The sequence below is a fragment of the Sylvia atricapilla genome, chromosome 2 (genome assembly GCF_009819655.1).
Source record: "Sylvia atricapilla isolate bSylAtr1 chromosome 2, bSylAtr1.pri, whole genome shotgun sequence".
Lineage (NCBI taxonomy): Eukaryota > Metazoa > Chordata > Aves > Passeriformes > Sylviidae > Sylvia > Sylvia atricapilla.
The window spans coordinates 113,633,704-113,656,334 of record NC_089141.1 but is presented as its reverse complement, the minus strand read 5'-3'; the positions used below and the strand labels follow the sequence as shown (position 1 = coordinate 113,656,334).

General features: G+C 44.4%; 2 protein-coding genes across 2 annotated transcripts; one reads left to right on the top strand and one right to left on the bottom strand.

Moving 5' to 3' along the window:
* Positions 1–201: 201 nt before the first annotated feature.
* SETD4 (SET domain containing 4) lies at positions 202–7,094 on the bottom strand. Its single transcript, XM_066314185.1, has 10 exons — positions 7,005–7,094; positions 6,465–6,560; positions 5,647–5,684; positions 5,314–5,402; positions 4,205–4,634; positions 3,231–3,405; positions 2,484–2,565; positions 2,156–2,236; positions 913–1,036; positions 202–647 (listed from the first exon to the last, which is right to left on the bottom strand). Exons 1-10 carry the CDS (start codon positions 7,075–7,077, stop codon positions 513–515), a joined length of 1,323 nt encoding a protein of 440 aa, XP_066170282.1. The 5' UTR covers positions 7,078–7,094; the 3' UTR covers positions 202–512.
* A 966-nt stretch (positions 7,095–8,060) lies between these two features.
* Positions 8,061–21,964, top strand: LOC136358230 (carbonyl reductase [NADPH] 1-like). Its single transcript, XM_066314184.1, has 4 exons — positions 8,061–8,128; positions 9,262–9,581; positions 19,807–19,914; positions 21,007–21,964. Exons 2-4 carry the CDS (start codon positions 9,296–9,298, stop codon positions 21,441–21,443), a joined length of 831 nt encoding a protein of 276 aa, XP_066170281.1. The 5' UTR covers positions 8,061–8,128; positions 9,262–9,295; the 3' UTR covers positions 21,444–21,964.
* The last annotated feature ends 667 nt before the right edge of the window (positions 21,965–22,631 follow it).

The following is a 22,631-nucleotide window of genomic DNA, read 5'->3' as shown; positions in this document are numbered from 1 at the left end:
AAAAATAATTCCTGATATCCAATTTAAACTGATCAGGGCTTAATGGGACTGATCAGAGTGTAAAATATGGTGGGAAGTGAGTTTAAAACATAATCTAGGTAAACCTGGAGGTAAATTTGCCTCAAGGATGTAAGAAATGGGAGTTCCAGCTCCAGAAAGGATTTTAGAAAAATAAAACACACAAGTCTTGTAGAAAACAAAGTCATATATTTACAAAAATAAACACTTTTTAAAATCACATCATGGAAAATAATCACAATTCCAAATGAAGTTTCTGCAGTTTAAATAAGTGTCCTGCCCTTTAAAATGCCCTTTAAAAAAATTCTCTTTTCTGCAAACCAAGGAGCTCGAGCTCTCCACTTCAGCAAAACCTTTGGTGTGAAGGTCAGCAAAGAACAAAATTATTCTGATGAATTTTGAAATCATTCTTCTGCTGCTCAGGTCCATTAGAAGTGTAATAATCTGGCAACAATAATCCCTGATAGATTAGAGCTGTCACAGTTCCAGGGAGCTCAAGCTGCTCCTAAATTCAAGTTGCAAAGAATCTCAGCTGATTTTTGAAGGATCCTGAGGCCTTCTGAGCGCAGCATTTCCACCAAAGCCAGGTGGCCTTTGAGGTTCTCTTTGTCCCTTTTCAACTGGGAGATCTGGAGTCAAAACAAATGGGATGAAATGATTCAAAATTTTTGATTATTTAATCAGGACATGAAGAGAAAAATCTGTGGAAATCTGTAAGGCTTTTATTATGTTAAAACAGTGGGGTTTTTTCAATTCCACAAGAAATACTCTATTATTAACAAGGAAAAAAAAAAAAGAGAGAGAGAATGGGAAAAATCATCAAAATTCTCACTCAGAAAATGACATTGTTCTGAGAAAGAAAAGCATCTGATTTCCCTTGTTTGCCCAAATTACCTGGAGAAGGACATGCTGGGTCTCCTCTATTAAAAACTGACAGATTTTTGCTGCTGTAGCCAAAGCCTGCTGCTCATTCCTGGCTGAAGTGACATCACCAAGCAGGATCCTCCTCCAGCAGGCACTGGAATGAAAATGTTTAAAGAATACAGAATTATTTGCTGCACTCCCCAGCTGGATGCCAAACGTGCTTCTGCTGCCCTGCCCCTCACCTGGGCTCATAACCAACCCCAGGGATTTATTTTTAGTTCTTAGATCAATTTATTCCACTCAGCAATGAATCTTCAAAGCACAAACAACTCTGAATAACCCTTTTCTTTTTTCTTTTTTTTTCATTAATTTATTCCCTCATTTCATTTATTCCAAGCAAAGTGCAGGTAACAATTTTCCATCCCTGATGCTTGAGGAAGATTTGGCATTTGGAATAAATGTTTCCAAGTGCACTGACAGTCCCTGGAGATGAATTTCAGCAATTTCCTTGGGCCTGGGATTGCAGCCTGTGGAACACATGACTCAAGGAAATCGAGGCAGGTTAAGAGCATTTCAAGTTTCATCAAAACAACAGGAAAAAGCCTCAGAGCCTGAGCCTTGAGGGAATACGTGGGGCTTGAAGTAGAAAGGGGAAAAAATACAAGAAAGAAAATCACCAAAGCAGCAGTAGGGGAGTGAGTTTATAGTCAATGGTGTTCTCTGCCTTTCTTCTTTTCACTTCTCACCTGGGGTCAATAAAACAGACACAGGAGATCCAAAAATTGTCCCAGGATGTCACTCACAGCCAGCAGAGAGCAGAGAGTGAAGGGAAAGAAAAAATACTGAAGGGTCTGGAAAACACATCCTGGGAGGAGCAGCTGAAGTGGGAAAGAGGTTCAGCCTGGAGAAAAGGAGGCTCAGGGGGGAGCTGGTGGCTCTGCACAAGTCCCTGCCAGGAGGGGCAGGGAAAGGAGGAGAGGAAATGGCTCCAATGGCACCAGGGGAGGCTCAGGGGGGAGATTGGGCAAGGAAATTTCCCTGGCAGAGTGGTCAGGCCTTGGGATGAGCTGCCCAGGGAGGTTTGGAGTCACTGTCTGTGGAGTGTTCAGGAGGAGTCTGGAGGTGGCCCTTGGGGACAGGCCTTGGGCTGATGCTGGTGGCACTGGGGTGGCCCTGGGGGATCCTGAGGGGCTCTTCCCACCTTGGGCATTCCATGGAATCCAAGCCAAAGGCACCTGCACATCCACCAAATGTTCAGGGGGCCACAACTCACAATTCATCTGCTCCCAGACTCAGCACCTTGAGGGCTGTGAGGAGTCTCCAGGATGGTCCCTCCCATCCAAAAGTCAGGTTCCTACAAAGCCAAAGGGATAAGATGAAGCTCAGGTGAGCTTTAGAGGGACAGTTTTCTTCCTGAGACACATCAGCCATGGAAGATCTCCAGCTTTGATAGTGGTGTTTACAACTTCTCCATCTCTCCCAAGCAGTGAGTTTGCTAAAAACCAAATTTTTTTTTTGCTGAATTTTGATACTAGAAGCAATTTTTGACTCCCAGAAAAAAAACTGAATAAAAGGAAAGAAGAAACTCCACAGATACTTACTCAAGGAAATCATGATCCTTTAGAATGGAAACTTTGGCCTTTCTCTGCTTGTCCAGGGGTGAAAAATATTTGAGGAGAGTATCTGCAGAGAAATACAGTTTAAGTATTTAAATAACGTCTATGCAAGAGAAACCACAACCATCAGCTCTGAAATGAGATTTAAATAAATATTTAAATAAATTGTATGCAATATTTAAATAAATTGCATGCAAGAGAAACCACCATCACCAGTTCTGAAAGGAGACTTAAAGAAATATTTAAATAAATAGCATTCAATATTTAAATAAATTGCATGCAAGGGAAACCACAACCATCAGTTCTGAAATGAGATTTCAACTATATTTTTCATGTAGGACTAAGATCAAAACCTGTTGAATTCTGGTGAACTTCCCAGAATTCTCAAAAGCTCTCAGCAATCTCCAGGACTGTGTCCTTGTAACAGAAATCCTGGCTCACACTGGAGTTATGAAATACTCCAAACAAGTTCAGTTTGTGGAGTTCAGGACTTCAATCCTGAGGTCAATGGTGCAATGTAAGATATTCAGCTGGAATTTCTATCCAGATGCTGTTAATAATCACAATTTTTAAAAATAAAATGTTGACCAAAAAACCCCCAGTTTTAATTAAAAATATTTAAATAATTAAAGTCTATGAAAGAGGCATCAAAGCCTTTTCCACTCCTTAAGAATTCAGTTCAGTTCTGTGTCATTGTGCTTTTCAAAGCCCAGAACAATCCATAAATCCCACCTGCTGAGACATAAACACTGCTGTGAGGGTTATCCATGGCAACAAATCCATATTCCAGCAGCAGCCTCTGATTATCATGAGGTCCATAGCAGATCAAAACTTCCTGGTGTTTTTTCCACTGTGAATTTGTCCAAATTTCGTAGCTCCTCTTCTGCTCGTTAAACGCAGCCTTGACCTTCAGGGAGTGAAAAAGAAAAGCTTGTTTTCTACTCTTGGTAGGGTGAAAAATTTGAATTGTGAAACCTCGGAGGATTGAACTTCTTAATTGTGGGGATTTCTTGGAGAGACCCCAAATCTGCAAACACAGATGGTTCCATGCAAAGTTGGCCTCTCCTGTGCTGCCCCAGCTCAGTGTTGGCACCCAGAGCCTCACAAAAGGTGGAAATTCTCTCTGCACTCCCCTCAGCCAGAGCTGAACTAACACCATGGGGCCTTGGAACTTGGAATCTGTGTCAGGACAAGGGATCTGCCTTGCTTTTAGGAGCAGGGAGTGTTTACTCTTCACAAAAGCAGCTCTGGGTGCAGATCTCCCCCAGCCACTGTGGGCTCTCCCTGTACCTTGGCTTTGCTGCAAAAACTGAAATATTTGAATTATAGAATCACTGAATGTTTGGGCTGGAAAGGACCTTAAACACCTCCCACTGTCCCAGGCTGCTCCAAGCCCCAGTGTCCAACATGGCCTTGGGCACTGCCAGGGATCCAGGGGCAGCCACAGCAAATCTGGGAATTCTCTCCCAGCCTCTCCCCACCCTGCCAGGGCAGAATTTTTTTCCCAATATCCCACCTAACCCTACAATCTCTTTCTCCCTGGGTCCTGACACTCCAGCTCCTCAGGATATGAGACATTTTTCCCCCTGTGAGATCTCTCCCTGACCTCCCCACGCTCCTCTCACCCATCACACAAACGCAGATGTGCATCGCCAGAGTGCATTCAAAAATAAAGGAGATTTACTGCTCTATTCTGAGCTTCTCACCTGAACATTTGGGCTGTGGTTGAGCAAATCTAAATATGGTGCCAATGCATAAACATCTGGCTCCAGGGAGAAACATTCCCTGTGTGGATGTTTCATGTAGATTGTCCTGGTATTTATAGTGCACCAAGCCCACTCCAAAGCACTGTAAGTAAAAATAGTCCCTGTGCTCTCAGCAAATAAAGGCTGCAGGGAAGAGAAGAAAGCTTTGGAAGATGTGAACAGCTCTTGGATCATCCTTTTTTGCTCCTGAGCTTTCTTTTTTAAGGGTTTTGGGAGAAGATTGATCACATCAGGCTCCAAACAAGCAGGGCAAGTGTAAGTTTTGGGTAGAACATCCAGGTAAGGCTTCCATGGAGATTTGTCCCCAGAGTGTTTCTCTGCTATCAAAAAGGTGCACAGGGCCAGCAAAGGAGACACAGGGGGCTTCCATCTGTTGAAAAACAAAAATAAAATTAAAATTTTAAAAAATTAAAATTAAGATTTAAAAAAATTAAAATTAAAACAGCAGCAGGCCCACAGAGGTGAGATGGGAAATGGACACAGCAGTGGTTTTATATCTCTCAGAGCTCTTTGGAAGTTATAAATAGCTTTTTGTTTGAAAGTTCTTTGTTCATCTCCAAGTCCTTTGGCTGATTTCAAAGGGGCAATAAAAGGTGGTTTGTAATAACAATTTCAGGTTCAACCCTTGGGCTGGGTTTTTTTTTAAATACACAAGTTTTCAATGCCCAGCATGAGGCTTTGTTCCAAATTTTCCAAATTTCCAATTTGTTCCAAATTTTCTAAGAGGCCCTGGCTTTGCAGCCCAGTTTTATCTTCCTTCTCTTATTGAAGCTGACTCACAAATTCCCAAAAAACATTCCTAATTGATATTTAGGACCAAGCAGGCTCTGAGGCAGCTCCAGCCTGTGCTCTGTCTTCAGCTCTGCCAAGCTAAATAAAAAAGGGATGCTGAATATTAAAACTTTTTCCCTATCTGAGCATTCCACATCCATGAAATGCTGGCACCACTCAGGATATTTAACTGAAAGCTCCAACACCTCTTCAGATGATTCATAACTGCTTTAAAAAAACACCCCACTGAAGGTCATCAAGTGTCACTTGTCACTTACTTGACAATGTATCCTCCCAAGCAGCTGCTGAGGACAGTGCCTGTGGTGAGCAAACACTTCTCAGGCAATGAAATAATCAGATCTCCAGCCTTGGAGGGAGAAGGACGAATAAAAAATTACACATGAAATAAAACAATCAAGTGTAAAGGACTCCTCTAATTACTGTGGGGCCTGGAGGTTTCACATGATGGCTGCAACAGCCTGAAAATCAGAAATTACATTCACATTGGAATTCTGAGTTTTGCTTGTTGCAAAAATTATTAAATGTTAAAAAAAAACAACCCAACAAACCCAAACCTGAAGAGCTCCTGCATTAGAAACAGCATCACTCACCTGAAGAGCTTTTGTTGTCATCAAGCCTCTTCCTGTCTCTGAAGGAGAGAACAAAGAGCAGGAGTAAATAAATGCAGACATGGAAAATCAGTGATCTGTGATCTCTAAAGGAACAGACACTATGGCTTACAAAACAGAAATTCAGTTATGGGCTGTCTCAGCTATATCTCATTTCTTTGCTCTCCAATTCTCTTTATTTTTCAGCATCTTTTCCTTGCAGCATTTGCTGTCCAGTTCTAGCAATTATTCAGCTTTTTTTTTTTTTTTCTCCCACTTATAGTAATTATTCACCTTCTTTTTCTCCATTTTTTCCTCAAACACATCTTTTCATCACCAGCTGCAGCTCTTGGTTTCAGAGTTTTAACTAAACTTTAGTATTTCTAGTCACAATATTTTTCTCTGATCCATTCTAATTTTTTTCCCACTCTGTCTCTAATATTATTAATTGTTTTAAATATAATCTACATAAAGAGAGAAAATGTAAATGTAAATATTTACTTTAAACATTACTAAGTAAACCTCAGCTCTCTGCTGAATTTGCTTGGGGATAAAAAGATAAACAAGTTATAACAAGGTTAAATTCCAGAAACTGTATTATTAATAAACAATTAAAATTTTATCTTTTACAGACCTCCATATCTACTTTTTCATGTTAAATTGACATTCCAAGAATCCTTGGAAGTGTATCAGTAACTAGGTTTTTTCCTGATGCCATAGAGGTGCATAATTAAAAAAAAACAAAAAAAAAACCACAACCAGGAATCTAAAATTCTTAAAAGATTCAGATTTGTACCATCAATAAATGAAAAAAACTTTACCCCAGAACTCTGCTGGTCTTAAATTATTGTCTTCAAATCCTCTCTCTTTTAGCCACTTCTTAAGTTTAATGTATTCCAGCTTGTGACTGCAGTTGACTAAAAATAGGGAAAAAAATTAATGCTATTAAAGAGCATTCTGTTGGACAATAAAGGAAATATAAACATTTTACTGTACAGCCAGAAAAACAGTTTTGTGGACATTTTAAAGCATAACAGGATAGCAAGGAAGACTCCAGTGGAACTAAATAAATTTTGTGTCTCTGGGCACTGGGAGGTCTCAGAAATGTGTGAGTTATTCAGGATATCCAAGGAATTTTAGAATAATGTAGTATTTGCCATTAGGCAGAAAAGAGAGCTCAGAAAATTCACCATGCACTGCTTGGGACTGTAAACTAATGCTCAGATATCTGGATATAAAAAAAGGTAACATTTATGAATGTAATTTTTCAAGCACAAAGGCTTTTACAAATATAAATAATAAAATGTCACCTTGAGAAACAATTGGTTATTTTATTATTTAACTTCCAGGTATGATGGTACCTCCATCCACAAAACTCTTCAAGCGTTTTCTCCTTCTTCTCTTTCGACCTGTCCGACCTCTGCTTTTCTTCATATTAAGCAACAGATTTTGCCTTTAAACAACTTGAATTAAAAAAAAAAATTGAAAAGAACTGATTTAGAAACATTTAAAGCCACTTTCAAATTTATTACTGTGAGGGTGAGGAAAGCCTGGCACAGAATTCCCAGATTTGCTGTGGCTGCCTCTGGATCCCTGGCAGTGCCCAAGGCCAGCTTGGAGCAGCCTGGGACAGTGGGAGGTGTCCTTGTCTGTAGATCTGGATAGGATGGGATAATCTTTCATTATGAAATATTCTAAGTTAGGAAAGATCACAAGGATGCTCCAATCCCACCCTGTCCCTGCCCAGAGCCCAACAATCCCCCTGGGCATCCCTGGTGTCCAAAGGCTGCTGGAGCTGTGGCAGTGCCCATTCCCTGGGCAGCCTGGGCTGTACCTGAAATGAATAAAAAAGTGCCCAGCACCTTTTTGGGGGAAGAAATTTGCCTTAATCTCCTTCCTCTGGCCAAAACTGCCCTGAACTGACCCTCAGAGTGCAGTTTTCCCTGGCAGGCCTCAGGGAGCCTCCAAAGACCCTCCATCCCACCCATCCCACTCCGCTGGGATAAAAACACCTCAGAGACCATCGAGCCCAAATCCCACCCCATCCCATCCCCATCCCACCCCATCCCATCCCCATCCCACCGCCAGAACTGGGAATAATCCTGTGCTAACCAGAGCTCCAGTCCCTGCTCGGGATGAGAGCAAGGGAAATGTCTCCAGCAGCGCTGCCACAGCGGGGACCTCCCGAGTGCCCCGCGCATTCCCCCCGGGAGCCCAGATTGTGATTCCCGAGTTTCTCCCGGTCGGGAATCGCTGCTCCACGTCCCAAACCCACCGGCTAAAAGCACACCAGGCCCGACATTCCCCCGGCGTCCCTCCCCGCGATCCCGCCCCTGAGGCGGGGCTGCCGCGCCATCTTAGGGCCGTCCCCATCTCCCTTCCCTGCTCTTTGCCGTGTTTGTGCCGGGCCGATCGCGGGTCCTGTCCTCGCCCTGTGGAGCACAGGGACGGAGGAGAGAGAGGAGAGGTGCCCGCAGTGCTGGAGGTGGGTGCTGAGTGTCCCCCTTCACCCCCATGTCCCCCCTGAGGGCGGTGGGGTTCATGGCGGCCCGCGGGTTCCCTTCCCGTGAGGGGACGAGAGAAGGGGAGAGAGGGAAGAGGATTTGCGGTGAGGTGGGAAAGGCGCTCCCGTCCCTCTGGAAGTCACTCTGGATATCTGGAGAGTGTTATAACCTCTCGGGATGCCTGCTTAGGGTCACAAGTAAATATGGGAGAGAAGTTGTGATGATGCCCAAAGGGAACAAACCCAGAGTTTAAATTTGGTTGGTTTTTGTTTGTTTGTTGTTTTTTGTGGTTTTTTTTTTTTTGTTTTTTTTTTTTTTTTTTTTAAATGAGGGAAATGCAGCGTCTTTCAATGCGCTATGTTAGAAAAGCAGCGAGCCGGGTTTCCGATGTGTTACACAACGAGCCATTGTAGTCACCCTGTGTGGTCTGTGCTGTTCTCCTCCGAAAAGGCTGAAATTGCTCCTTCTGCCTGGCGCTGGAAGATAAAGCAACTCCGTCCTTTTTTTTTTTTTTTTTTTTTTTTTCTTTTTTTGGGACCTTAAAGATCATCCAGTGCAGCCCTTGCCGTGGACAGCGATACCTTGCATTAGGCCAGGTTGCTCAGGTTTTGAGCCTGAGGTTTTCAGCAAAACTTGAGCTGAACCAATTGAATATTCCCAAAAGGTGACAAGCCTTTCTGTGAGGTGTAAGTGCAGAAAAGCTTACTCCTGAAAAAGGTTAAATGATTTTTTTTTTTTAGTGGAGACATTTCTTTCTGCTTTTTACCCATCCCAGGTTGGCTTTTCTTCAGAACTCTTAACTCTGTGAACGCCTCGTGCTGCCTTAGGAATTTACACGGCTTGCACAGGAATGTAGTTTCATGTAATCCAAGGTGGAATTTTAAATAGTGTTTTAAAGAAACAAATATTGCCCAGGGAGGCTGTGGACTCCACACTGCTGGAAATGTTCAAGGCCAGAATGAACGGGGCTTGGAGCAACCAGAGATAGTGGAAGGTGTCCATGGCAGTGAAAAGATCTTTAAGTTCCCTTCCAACCCGAACCATGCCATGCTCCTAATTCCTTTCCAAGCAGCCATTTTGTGTGTGTGACTAAACTTTTCTTTGCTGTTTGCAGTTCCTGTGACGTTGTCTCACGTTCCGAGGGGACGATGTCCAACGTGCCGGTGGCTGTGGTGACAGGCTCCAACAAAGGGATTGGCTTGGCCATCGTCAGGGCCTTGTGCAAACAATTCCCTGGGGATGTGTACCTGACATCCCGGGATCCAGGCCGTGGCCAGGCTGCCGTGGCACAGCTGCAGCAGGAAGGGTTGAAGCCTCTCTTCCACCAGCTGGACATCGATGACCCGCAGAGCATCCGAGCGCTGCGGGATTTCCTGAAGGAGAAGTATGGAGGGCTCAACGTGCTGGTGAACAACGCTGGCATCGCTTTCAAAGGTAGGGTGGCAGGGGGGGTTTCCTCACATGAGATTTAGGTGGTTTAAAGGCCTTGGCCCTCTAAAAGCCCCGAGTCGTGTTGGTATAAAAAAGCAGAGTCCTCAAGGTCTGTTTTCAGGTTTCTCGTGGTGTTTATTATTTGATATCTCAGAATTTTCTCTGCTCCCAGCCAAGATCCGGACAGCAGCTGGCTCACGAGGCCACTGCCCACAGATGGGACATTCCCTAACATTTATACAGATAACTACGTGTTGGTTATTTACTATTTTGTGCCAATGCCCAGTGCTCACACTAAAAGTGACATTTCTACTTTGCCTCAATCCACTCTGACTGCTTTGTGCCATCACCACCCCAAAAGATGGAGGACGAGCAAGAAGGAAAAGTACATGAGGTACCACCCAAATTCCACCATCTTGTCCCCATTAACTTCTGTTCTATAAACTCTAAAACTACTGTATTCTGTATCGTCTACTGTGCTAAACTACTGTTTTCACATCCCGGTGGTTTGTAATTCCTTTTGCAGTGTTGGAAGCTTTTCCCATGGATTAAAATCAAACCTGGTGTTTTCCTGGTGCCAAGGTCTCTGATCCCCTGGGCCGGCTCCACACCCCCCTGTGCAGGGCTCAAATTCCCTTCCTCGGGTCCCAGGCCATCCAAGGGGATGTCCTGGACTCCAACAGTAGGGAGTGCTCTCTTGGGGATAGCCCTGTGTGCTGGAGAGGGCAGTGGATGCATCCAGCACTTCTGTGCTGATGGCATTCTGCATTTTTGCTTGGGCAAACTTCCCATCTCAAGTGTGATGTGAGGACAGTGTGCCAGGGGAGGCTCGGGTTGGACATCAGGAGGAATTTCTTCCTGGAAAGGATGGTCAGGCTGACATGTGGGAAGACTAAAACTCAAGAGACAAAGTGGGTTTTAAAGTAGGTATGTGATTTATTCAGTGCCAGGGGCTGGATTTTGACAAATTACAATAGAATTTGACATAGAATTTTTGACAAGGTCCTGATGATTAATTAATTGTTCTACTAAAGTGAGATTCATCTCAACAGGTATGGGTGTTAAGTTGTGATATATTGTCAGACTTAACTAGTTGGTGGGACACAACTGGTGCTGAATACATAAAATCACAACCAAAAATCTTAACAGAGTTACAAATGCAGAGGTTAGAATGATTCTTGCTAAACAAAGTTACATTATCCCTATTTCTAAAAAAGCACAGGCAGTCCTTAAACATACACAACACTGACCAATATATACAAGGCCAGTCCTTTAACTGGTGCTGGGATGAATTTCAAAGTGACAAAAAAGTGACAAAAGTTCAGTACCAAGACATGTATCTCCAGCATGGATTGTGTTACTTTCACAAATGAACCCCTGTTGTTCCCAGGTAACATAAGGTTACAGATTCAGTTTGCCATTTCCCATCCCATGTCCTGTGTTCTGAAGGGCAGAGCACTGATCCCTCATGATTCAGCCCTAATGCTCTAATGGGTATAACATAAACTCTGGCACTGTGTGTGGTGAGTCGTGTTAGCAATTGGATCATGGGTGAAGTTTACCAGGATCCACCAGGATGGACATTTCTTTTCAAAATCAGTAGCATTGTCCCAGAACAGCTTTTCAGATTTCCATCAGAAAGGCTCCTTCATTTCCTTCTCTTCTAACCAAGGCAGCTGTGGATTGCAGCCACAATTGTGCCTGTGCTAAAAGCCAGGACACCTCACTCTGAGCCATGGCAAGTGCCTCTGTGATTAACCTGTGCTCTTGGTCATCTGCTTTTAACCAACTTGCAACTCTTTTGATACCTGTCACTGACTAGTTCCCATTGCAAACAAAGATGATTGTAAGGGTAGTTTTAATTTAGTTAGATCACTTGTTGCAGTGGCCAATTTATTCATTAATATCAATAGGCTCAGTAGTGGCATTTATTTTAAATTTGAAGGAGAGCCCGATAGTATCACGAGCCCAAAGACAGACCACCTCAACAGTCTGTACTAATGTAAAGTTATACCAACAGTCCAATTCTCCTGAACGGCTGCAGACCTCCCTGTGTCTGTCTGTGGGACTGGTTGAAGCACTAATTAGGGTTGCTTTCTTATGAGCAGTTCCATTAATCATCCGACACCCTATTCTGATTTCCTCTCCTGTAGTCCCTTGGAGTGACCACGACCTTTGGTTTTTTTGCCACTCTTGCCTTTTGTATACTTGGTTTTCATGCATGACCACGGTTGATAGGTTTAACCCTTTTATATCAGAATGTCCTCCCATGGATCCAGTGTACCGAGTAAAAGCTTGGGACCAAGGCCACTCAGCATTGTTCTGGCTAGAGGTATTTCCCAGTTCTTGGATTGTGATGATGATTATAAACCAAACGATTTTCTCAATTAACTTCTTGCAGCTTAGATTACAAAACATCCCCAACCACAATGTACTTATTTTGTTGGAGTGAGTTTTGGTTTCAGTTCTTTATCACCCGGTGTCACTCTCCAAGTGGCCTCAGGAGCTTTCTGTGCTCAGGAGTGGTGAATCCAGACCTTCTGCTCTTGGATCTTAATGGCAGTGGAAGTGGTGAGAAGCACTTGGAATGGTCCTTCCCACTGCAGCTCCAAGGTGTTTTCTGTAAGAGACTGGACACACACACAATCCCCAGGCTGTATGTCATGCACTGGCCCATCCAGCCCTCTCCTCTGAGCTCCAGCCACGTGTTTTTCAGTTTCTCAGTTATTTACCTAAGGCTGCCATATAAGCAGCCAGCCTTTCTTCCCCAGTTTGGGTGGATATCCCTTTCTGCACACCATAGGGTTTCCTGTAAAGCATTTCAAAGGGGCTCAGCTTTTGGTTCTGGGCTTAGTCTGAATCCTCAGCAATGCTACGGGAGGGACTGGGGCAAATTCACCTCTTGCCTCGGCCTCACAATTTCTTGTTTGATCAGATGGTTCATTTCCTCACCTTGGCCTCTTGACTGGGGACAGGATTATGTGTGAAGTTCCCAGCCTATGCCCAGATGCTGACTGATCTGTTGAACTATCTTTGAAACAAAACGTGGTCCCCTATCTGTAGATACTGTGGCTGGAACTCCAAAGTGTGGTGTTATTTCTTGCAACAACCTCCCAGGCTTTGGCAGTTGTGGTGGGGACAGCCTCTGGCCATCCTGAAAAGGTCAATTTGCTGCTGCAAAGGTCCATGTTTGAGTGGCTTGCAGAAATATGCTGTTTCAGGTTGGCCAGTTGCTCCCCTCACCTTGACATGATCATTCCCCACTGGCACCAAAGCTTTATTCAAGACTGAAAATATTGCCCCTGTGTGCACCATGAGTTCCACCTCTTTCCCCAGTTTCATTTTTATAACCAGTGGATCTCCTGGGGTAAGGTCCCCCAGGCCCCTTCAGTCACTTTTTCTGTGAGCAACCACCACCTCCTTTCCCTGATTCCCTTTCCCATTTCTTCTTTGTTCAGGACACTCATTTTTCCAAATTTTCTGCAGTTTGCACCCTGATCTTTGCCCAGCCAGGGTGGCCCTTGCCTTGGTGGTTCTTATTCCCACCTTTCTTTTCCCTTCCTGTTTCATTGCTGCCATTAACTTTCTCATCCCTTGCTTATATCCTTCTTCTCAATTGCTGAAAATCCTCCATGCCTCATCTAACAAAGCCTCTAAATTTCTTCCCTCTGGTCCCTGGAGCTTCTGAAGTTTCCTCCTGATATCTCTCATAGATTGCCCTAAAAATAGATTTACCAGCTGCTGTATCCCTCTGTCAGATCCAGGATCTCATGGTGAATGGTGGTGCATTGTGTTTCTCAGGAGATCTAGAAACTCAGAAGGAGTTTTGGAGGGAATCTTCTTAATTGCATACAAAGCTGACCAATGTATAGTTTTGGGGATGGCCTGTTCCATCCCCTTTGCTACCCCATTCTTGATAATTCTGAATTTTTACTAATTGCCCTTCATTATTTGGATTCCAGCCTGGATCCTGGAGAGGAAAAACATCCTTAACATCCCCTTGTGTTGTCCTGCAAAAGTTTCCTGCTGAATCCCCTGCTGCTTTCAAAACTAACTGTTTTTCCATGCCTGTTAACACCTCCAATAATAACTTTAGGTAGGACCAGTCCGGATTATGCTGCTTAATCATAGATCTTAACCTGTTGGGTCAGTCCTATAGTTCTTGGTAACTTTTTCTCAGCCTTCTAAGTCAGTTGTAGAGAAAGGGGCTTTAACTAACACTGTTTCTCTCCCGGGTCCCACTGCTGCCCTTAAAGGGGCTTGGATTATTTCCCTTGTTTGTTTTCTGGTCCGAGCTGCTGTGGGGCTGCTCAGGGGAATGGAAGGTTCCTCCTGATCACTATCACTGTCAGGCAATGGGGATACAATGTTTGTAACTCAGGGCTGTGTGGAGGAGCAGATGGTCCACTTGTCTCCCTTCCAAGGGAGCTGAATCTGCTCCCCTTCCTCCCCCTTTGCTCCTCAGGGGGTGGCCCAAATAAATCCAGGAACTTTTGTGTTTATGCCTCTGCCTGGTTAACATTATCAGGGTTTGTGCAACGCTGGTTTATTGAGCAAGTCCTGCAGCATCGTTTAGGCTGCTTTCTGTTAGCTTTATTTTCCTTTTCAAGGGCTGATACCAGGGGATTGCAGAGGGGCTCTGATCCCACAGTCCCTCTGCCATTCAGGGTGATATTTCGGAGGGAGAAAAAACATTTCCACGTATGAAACTTCAGACCATTTCCCCTCAGGCCTGAGGAAAAGCACAAGCTGCAATAGAACATTATGTTTTAAAGTCCAGGTCAATGGCCATCTGTTGCAATTGTACACTACAAAGACTTTTATTTCAGAAGGTTGAAAAAGTGGCTGTTGTATTTTTGGGAACTTTTTTTAAAATACTATTTAACACAGATTAATTGGATTGGCGACAAGAAGACAAACTTCTTCAATTGCATTGGTCAGCCTAGAGAAGTCCCTCCTAGAGAAAAAAAGTAAACATTTTTGCTGTTTCTAAAACGTGTCTCTTGTTCACAGGAAATTCTCTGGGAAAGGGATTTCAGAAACTAAAACGTGTTAGGCACGAACCAGGGCTACAGCCATCTAGTTCTGTTTTCTGGCTGATGTAAGGGCCACCACTGGGAGCAGTAATTCACACTACAAACTGGGCTGTGTTTGGATTCTGTACCTCCTGAGCCTGCAATCTCCTTCCAGTGAGCTAGAACACGCCCCAGAGGGTTTGCCCTGGGGATTCCCTTACTCTTTCCTAATCTAATTATTTCTTTCTCCTGTTTTGTTTCCACCCAAATCTCTTTTCACACTTCCCGTACAGTTTTTCCCAGTCTTTTACACTCTGGGACTACATGTGGTCTTCCACAAAAATACTGTAAAATCTCTGGTTCAGGGTCCTCTCCACCCTGTTCCCCACACTGAGCACAAACACTTCGTCTTCTACTCAAGGAAAACACCACCACTGCTCTGCACAGGACCCACATTTAACCAACACCCAGGCTAAATGCCACCCTTGCTCACAGAAATGGATGGTCTCACTCCTTCTGTTTGCCTTTTGGTGCAGGCTGCTTTTAATCTAATGCAGCCACACTCCCTGCAAAAGTCTTCTGTAGTCCTCCTACATAAACCCTCTGGTGTCTCCCCTTGTCGGATTATACTCTTTTCTGACCCAGAGATGGGGCAACTGGGAGGCGTTTTTAAAACTTTTACTCCATTTTCAGTCTCATGTGAAGGGTGAGACAATACAGATGTTACAATCCACGCCATCACAATCAGAAGCCGAACTATTCTTTAATTACAATCCATTAGAAGCGTTTCTTGGCCTATCAGCTTTTGCTACACAATGCTGTTAAAGCTTTAAAGCCAATCAACTAAATCACCCCTCGTGGCTCCTACTACAATGCACCTTTCACAGTTTTATTTCTCCAAAGTATCCAGTCTTATTTACAACTTGTTTCCAGTCCTATTTCTCTCTCAGCAATGTCCATCCTGTTCCACGGCATTTCTAAGTTGGCATTTTTAGTCTCAAGGTTTGCACACAGATGCACATTATGTGAGCCTTCTGTCAGGCTTTGAGCATTCTCTACAAATCCACTTCCCACATCCCATTATCACCCAGTGGCTTTTGGGGGTTACAAAATCACAAGGGTGGAGCCCAAACCACTGGGGGAGAGAGGTCCCTTCCAGTCCTCTCACCACGGTTAGAACTGTCACCATTGTCACCAAGGCACTGTCTATGGCGACAAACTCAACAAAAAACAATGTTCGCAGCAAAAACATTAAGGCAAACAGCACTAACCTAGAACGGCATTTAACACACAACCCCTAAAGGCAATGCTCACAAAAAAAGCATTAAAACAAGCAACAGTAACTAAAAAACCCGACACTTTACCAAAGAAATCCTAAAGGCAATACAACAAGAGCATTGAAACAAGCAACAGTCACTAAAAAACCCCCGGCGCTTTATCACACAAACCCTAAAGGCAATGCTCACAACAAACCTTATATCAAATAAACCCTAAAGAAAATACTCACAACCAACCTTTTATCACACAAACCCTAAAGGCAACATGCGGTAAAAGAAATATGAAAAGTAAAAAATGCGAAGAGTTCCCTCGTGCGCACAATAAGGAATAAATATCTATAAGCGGTTATTGAAGGCAATTATAACTTTGGACACAAGATGCTGGTGTTACCTCCAAAATCCCCCACGGCTCCCACACAAACCCACGGTCACCTCGCAAAGGTTTTTCAGGCGCTCACAGAACCAATCACGGCACACCTCCGAATTTTAAAAACTCACAGACTCACAGCCAAACAGCAGCAACCAAGCAGGAATTCGCTCCATTCAGCCCCAGAGCCGCTAGCAACAAACCCCTCCCCGCTGCCTTGCCTTCGGTCTGCTGTTCCTCCCTCTGGCTGCATGTTTGATCCAGCGGTTGTTTGCAAGCCCCAAACCCACCGAGATCCTCTCTGTGCACTCAAACGTCTCTGTTCGGCTTCTCAGTGGTCTCTACGGGGCCCCTTATTTAAAGAAATACATACCGTTTGTGTGCTGTTCAGAAAATCGGTGTCTGCTCCTGCAGTGAGCGACCTGAGCAGCGGAGTTTCTTCCAGGAAAATCCCGGGAGCGCCTTAGGGAGTCCACACCCCGGCCGGTCCTACGGCTGGGCAGAGAACGTCCACTCGTGGTCGCCAAAATGACACGCGGAAAGACTCTAAAATTTAGGGACAAAAGTGAGTTTTAGGGTAGGCGTGTGATTTATTCAGCGCTGGGCGCCACGTGGGATAGCAGCTCCCAAAGGCGTGCGCAGCCTCCCGCTCACCGCGTTCCCCTTTAACCTCTAGGATGTTACATATGCATCGAGTTTCGCAATACGTCTGTGCATTGGCTCCTCCTCTCTCTGATTCGTGTGTTAATTCTCTTACTGTGCGCCTGTGCAGTTGTCTCTGGTGGTCGTAGTTGTTTTTAGTGGGCGTCTCGGGGAATCTAAAGGGATGAAGGAGAATAGTCTTCCTCAGAGATGAACTTCTGCCCCCGCTGCCGTGCACATGCCCATTGATCTTCTGGTCACAGTCCAAGCTCTAAGGCCGGGTTTATCTGGTCCTGGGGGCCCGAGGAGCCTCCTTACCTCATTATCTCTGGTAACCTTGTATTCTTGCCTGTTGTTCTTGTCAGTATCCCCCCCTCATCAGACATCTTTGCATTCCTCTTTGCTGTTCTTGCGCGTCATCCTGTCTGTTCCTTCAAAGAGCAGCAGTACACATCATCTGAATGCCTATCCTTTAATCAATATCTTCTAATTTCTATGAGTAATATCCTCGAGTTTCCAATCGAGTTTCAAGGCCATGGAAGGGACCTGAGGGAGCTCTGGAGTGCCCAGCCCTGGAGGTGGCCCTCAGTGCTCTGGGCAGGGTGACAAGGTGGGCACTGGGCACAGCTGGGACTCGCTGGGTTGGGAGAGCTTTTCCAGCCATAACAATCCCAGGGTTCTGTGAACTCGCTTCCCTGGAGGATTGTGTGTTTGCACCACATGGAAATGTTGAAGCACACAGGGTGGGTGAGCTGGGTTGGGTTAATTACCTCAGTGCCAGGAGTTCCAGCAGGGCCATGGGAGCCCATCACCACTGGGAATATCAGCCCTGTGCCTCAGGGAGCTGTCTTCTCTCTTCTCCACCCCCATCCTTCTTCTGTGCCTTATCTGCTCAGGGATTCCAGCTGATGACAAAGCAGCTTTTTCCCTGCATGAGTTTTGCTGTCTTGAACTTTCTCAGTCCATTCAGTCACCTCTAAACCAGTTCACTCCAGTCCTGTTGTGCTAAACAAGAATTCAACCCCTTCACCTTCCAGTGGGCAGAAAAGCAGGGAAAGTGAGAAAGACACAGCAGTTTCCAGGTGGAAGGATTCATTTTTGTTGTATGTATGAAATCCAGAATAATGTGAGCTCCAGACAGAACAAATAACAAGCCTGACTGGTGGTTTATGGAGGGGATTGTGTCCCTGTGTCCCCTCAGGTGAGAGCCACCTGCAGAGCTGCCCCAGCCCTGGAATTCCCAGCCCAGGGAGGACGTGGAGCTGCTGCAGAGAGCCCAGAGGAGGCTCCAGGATGAGCAGAGGGCTGGAGCAGCTCTGCTGGGAGGAAAGGCTGCCACAGCTGGGATTGTTCAGCCTGGACAGGAGAAGCTTTGGGCTGAGCTCATTGGGACCTTCCAAAGGGAAATGACTTCACACTGACACAGAGTAGGGAACTTCTCATGGAGTGGGAGTGCAGGGATGATGTTCTGAAAGTCAGTCACTCTTTTGCCTGTTACTTTATAGGAAAAGCGCTCAAGATCAGCTCATTAGGAGGCAGCTCTTAATAGAATTGGGTGTGCTCAGGAAAGATTCCAGCAGCAGTTAAAATATCACTTCCAGATGTTGAGCCTTGACTTTCCTCAAGCTGACAACAGCTGGGTCAGCAGGAGGTCCCACAATTTAGGGTGTGATAAAGGACCCTCTTGGAGCTGTTGCTGTGAATATCAAGCTCACTTGAGCCTGTAACATGTGTAAAAACTTGCTGTGATGCTTCTCTCATGGTTTTAATTCTTGCTCCCCAGACTGGTATTTCTACCCAAGCTTGCTTCTTTCCTCAAACCAAGTTTTTGCTGCCATCCCAGAATTTGTATTTTCCTTTCTTAGTTGCAGCCTTATGTGCTATTGCACTCCATCAAAGATTAAATTTGCCATTAAGTTTTGTTATTTTGGTTTTGTGCTGCATTTGTCCAGCATGATCCTTAATCCAGCAAAATCTTCCTGTTCCAAATGGTGGTGGAGCTGTAGTTGTCTTCTGGATGAGCTTCTCTGGGGAGAGTTGTCTGATAAAGCTTCTTAAATCGGAGAAGTTCAGGATGTTAAAATATATTCTGTTAAACACAAGTGGGGTTTGGAGTGTAAGGAAGTTCTCTCTCACAAGGAAAGGATGATACTGAAGCAGGAGTTTGGGGTTCTGTAGGATTTGAGTTCTCCCCCTGCCATAACCCTGGCCATGAGTCATGATCTGGCTTCATGTGTGAGATTTAAATGCAAATGAGAGATTTACAAACGAGTGTGAGTCATTAAATGTGCTCTACAATAAAAAGAAAAATCAAATAATGACCTGTTACAATTTCTCTTTTGAATTCTCCTGCATTTGGAGACAAGTGAGCAGCTGCCCAGTCCATGCAGGTGGCTCCAGGAAAAGCAGAGGAGCAAAACTGGGACTGAACTCTTGTTTTCCCTCCTAGAGGGGTGCAGAGCACAGGATTCACTGCTGAGCCCTCAGCCACCCCACCTCACTTGTGGTGGTGCTGAGCTGCCACTTGATTTATTCATGATGATATCATCATCATGAATATGATATCATTCATGATGATATCATGATTCGTGATGAAATCATCCCCTTCCAGAGCAGTTTCCTCACCTCAGCCAGTTCCCACATTTCTCTTGTGTCAGCACAGGCCCCTCACCTCAGGGCTGGTTTGTCAGACAAATATTGCTCAGTTTTGGGAGTGGCTGAGGATTTTTGTTCCTTAGTTTGGTCGGACTGCACCAAATCCTGCCTCTGCCTTCTTTTCTTGTATTTTTTAATTGATCATATGCCTGTTCTCTAATTAGTAAAACCAGTAACTAAGATAAACTTTTGAGGTTTGTTAACTTCTGTTCACACAGTGTTACAATTCTAATTTTTCTTGTTTTTTTTCTCTTCCTACCTTTGATGACCAGTTCATGACACTGCTCCATTTGCAGTCCAAGCTGAGGTCACACTGAAGACAAACTTTTTTGGAACCAGGAATGTTTGCACAGAATTGCTGCCTCTTATGAAGCCTTATGGTGAGTGAAACATAAAAACTAGAGAGAGATTTTGGGGTTTGAATTTTAACCTTTCTAAATGGGAAATCCTGTCCAGTCTCAGGCACTGTGCCAGTGTTTCAGAGTTTGATGTGATGCTGGGATGTGTTTACTGCTATAAATGAAATGTAGTCTCTCCTAATAATTAAATACCTCAAGGTTTTCAAGAAAGCAAGACGTCAACTAGATGAAAAACAAGTTTTTATTTCCTGTGGAAGAAGGGAAAAACAGAGTGAGTGTATTTTGGGGAGAGAGGAAACAGTGCTAAAGTTGCAGTCTAGTCCTCTTGGACTACACTGAAGGATGACTCTTCATAAAGTCATTAACAGGATTAATTTCTACGGCTTTTAAGATTAAATCCCCAAATTCACCATCAGAATGGCTGTGAAGTAGCAGGAAAGAAGGGAAACAGTGGAGCAGAATTTTGGAGATGATGAGTGATTTACTGATTCAGCTGACTCATTCCTCTTACTGAAGTGCTGGGAAGTAAATCCTTCCATTTGTAAATCTCTGGGTGTTACTTCTGCTGCAGTAAGAATGCACCTGCTGACTGACTTGAAGTTGTTTCCTGGAAGTTTATCTGAAACTTTTGCAGCTTCACACCTTGAATCACCTCTCATGGTATTTATTAGTTAATCTGATTTTCCAGGAGCTCTGCAAGGCAACACACATAAAATATTTTACAGGTATTCAGCTGAGGAGTGAACCCAGAACTGGAGCCCCAGTTCAGTATCAACAACTGAGAGAGAGATGGGAAGACTGGTGGTCAGAATTCGTTTTCACTGTGATTTCCAAATCTATTGTTCTAGGAAGGCTAATCATTTTTTACTACAATCACACAAACCTGTACTTTGAATCAATCTCTGCACGCAAAAGATGTTGTAAAATCTTCTTTTCCTGTCACCAGCATTGATCCACTCTTCCTGTAATCATCAAAGCTCTGTTTGTTCTTGCCAAGGCATCTTGGTTATCAAACTGCCTGTGCTGATTAAATCCACAGTATGCTCTGTGCTGTGTCCACGAGAGTGGGCTTAAAAAGGTGTGAAAATAAGCAGGTTTTTATTCTGTTTGCAGGTCGGGTGGTGAATGTCTCCAGCATGGTGAGCAGCTCAGCCCTGAGGGGCTGCAGCCAGGAGCTGCAGCAGAAATTCCGCAGTGACACCATCACTGAGGAGGAGCTGGTGCAGCTCATGACCAAATTCGTGGAGGACACCAAGAAAAACATCCATGAGAAAGAGGGTTGGCCCAACACTGCCTATGGGGTGTCCAAAATCGGGGTCACTGTGCTGTCCAGGATCCAAGCCCGCCTGTTAAACGAGCAGAGGAAAGGGGATCACATCCTCCTCAATGCCTGCTGCCCTGGCTGGGTCAGGACAGACATGGCAGGTCCCAAAGCCACCAAGTCCCCAGAGGAAGGGGCTGAGACCCCTGTTTACTTGGCCCTTTTGCCTTCCAGTGCTGATGCTCCTCATGGCCAGTTTGTCAGCGACAAAACTGTCAGACCCTGGTGAGCTCAGGGGGTGGGGGAGGAAAGGAGCTCCTTTTCCTGATTCCACTCCTGATTCCATCCTTGGCAGCCCTTTTCCCTCTCCCTGGCATGGATCATGGACATGGAGCTGGCCTGAGGAAGCAGGTGCCTTATCTCTCATCACAGTAGATTTTTCCAGAGGGAAAAATTCTGGAGGCTCCAGAGGGTTTTCCAAAGAGGTTTGGGTTGTTTTAGTGCTGCTGTGATCTGTCTGGGGGAGAAATTCCAGAATCATTGTTGGACAGACATTCCTTACTATCAGAACTAAATGGAATTAGGTGAAAATAATTAAAAAAAAAATTAGCACTTATCCACCATTTATTGCCAAACATAATCAGTTGGTGTTATTAATAGATCAATAAATAATTACTGATTTATATTCTGGTACTAAAACCTTGCAGAGTTGGAAAAAATATTTTCATTTTCTGTTTGTGCCGAAGTTTGTGGCTGGGGTTTGTGATATCTGCCCTTGATACAGAGGAAATAAACTACAGACCTGACAAAGTGTTCCTCAGTTCCTTTATTGCACAGCCAGACGTTTCCTCAATAAAATCTGAATTTAGTGCTCTCCACGTAGCAGCAGTGAGAACTGTAAGTGATGTGGAGAGCCCTACATTTGTTTCAGTGCTGCTTTTTGCCTTTCAAACTCTCAGAGTTGAAAAATTGCCTCTTGTGAGGCTGAAGGAGCTGGAAACAACTGCCCATAAAGCTGTTGTTGGTAATGACAAATCAATAATGGGCTTGTTAATTGTTAATCGGGAGTCAGCTAGGTGATGCTGACTGGCTTTGACATTGGCACAGAACAGGTTGGGTTGGGAAACCTTGGAAATAAATATTGTGGGGAGTTATTAATTGTTTATCAGCACGGAACAAAGGGCTGGTTATAAATTTGGGGGTTTTTAAGCATACAGGTACAGGAGCATTGTTTTTGTGAAGAATTACCTCATCAGTCATGCCAGAGCTCCTAGAAGGGAAGGCCAAAAATTCTCTGGGAAGAAAGAAAAAAACAAAACTCAGAGGCCTCGGGTTTAGGGGGAAAAAATTACAAAATCTTTGTAAAGTTTTGGCTGCTGCACTGTAACTCAACTCTCCTGATGTGCCATGGAGAAAAACCAGTTTGTGTGTGCCCTTCCAGCTGTGTTACTGGGATCCCTGGATTTAGTCAGAGCTT

Coding starts and splice junctions, on each gene's coding strand:
- LOC136358230 (XM_066314184.1), top strand. CDS start 9,296: ATGTCCAACGTGCCGGTGGCTGTGGTGACAGGCTCCAACAAAGGGATT. Junction 9,582..19,806: donor CGCTGGCATCGCTTTCAAAG/GTAGGGTGGCAG, acceptor TTTGATGACCAG/TTCATGACACTGCTCCATTT. Junction 19,915..21,006: donor GCCTCTTATGAAGCCTTATG/GTGAGTGAAACA, acceptor TTCTGTTTGCAG/GTCGGGTGGTGAATGTCTCC.
- SETD4 (XM_066314185.1), bottom strand. CDS start 7,077: ATGAAGAAAAGCAGAGGTCGGACAGGTCGAAAGAGAAGAAGGAGAAAA. Junction 4,635..5,313: donor TTGGGAGGATACATTGTCAA/GTAAGTGACAAG, acceptor GTTTTTCAACAG/ATGGAAGCCCCCTGTGTCTC. Junction 3,406..4,204: donor ACCACAGCCCAAATGTTCAG/GTGAGAAGCTCA, acceptor CACTCCCTGAAG/GTCAAGGCTGCGTTTAACGA.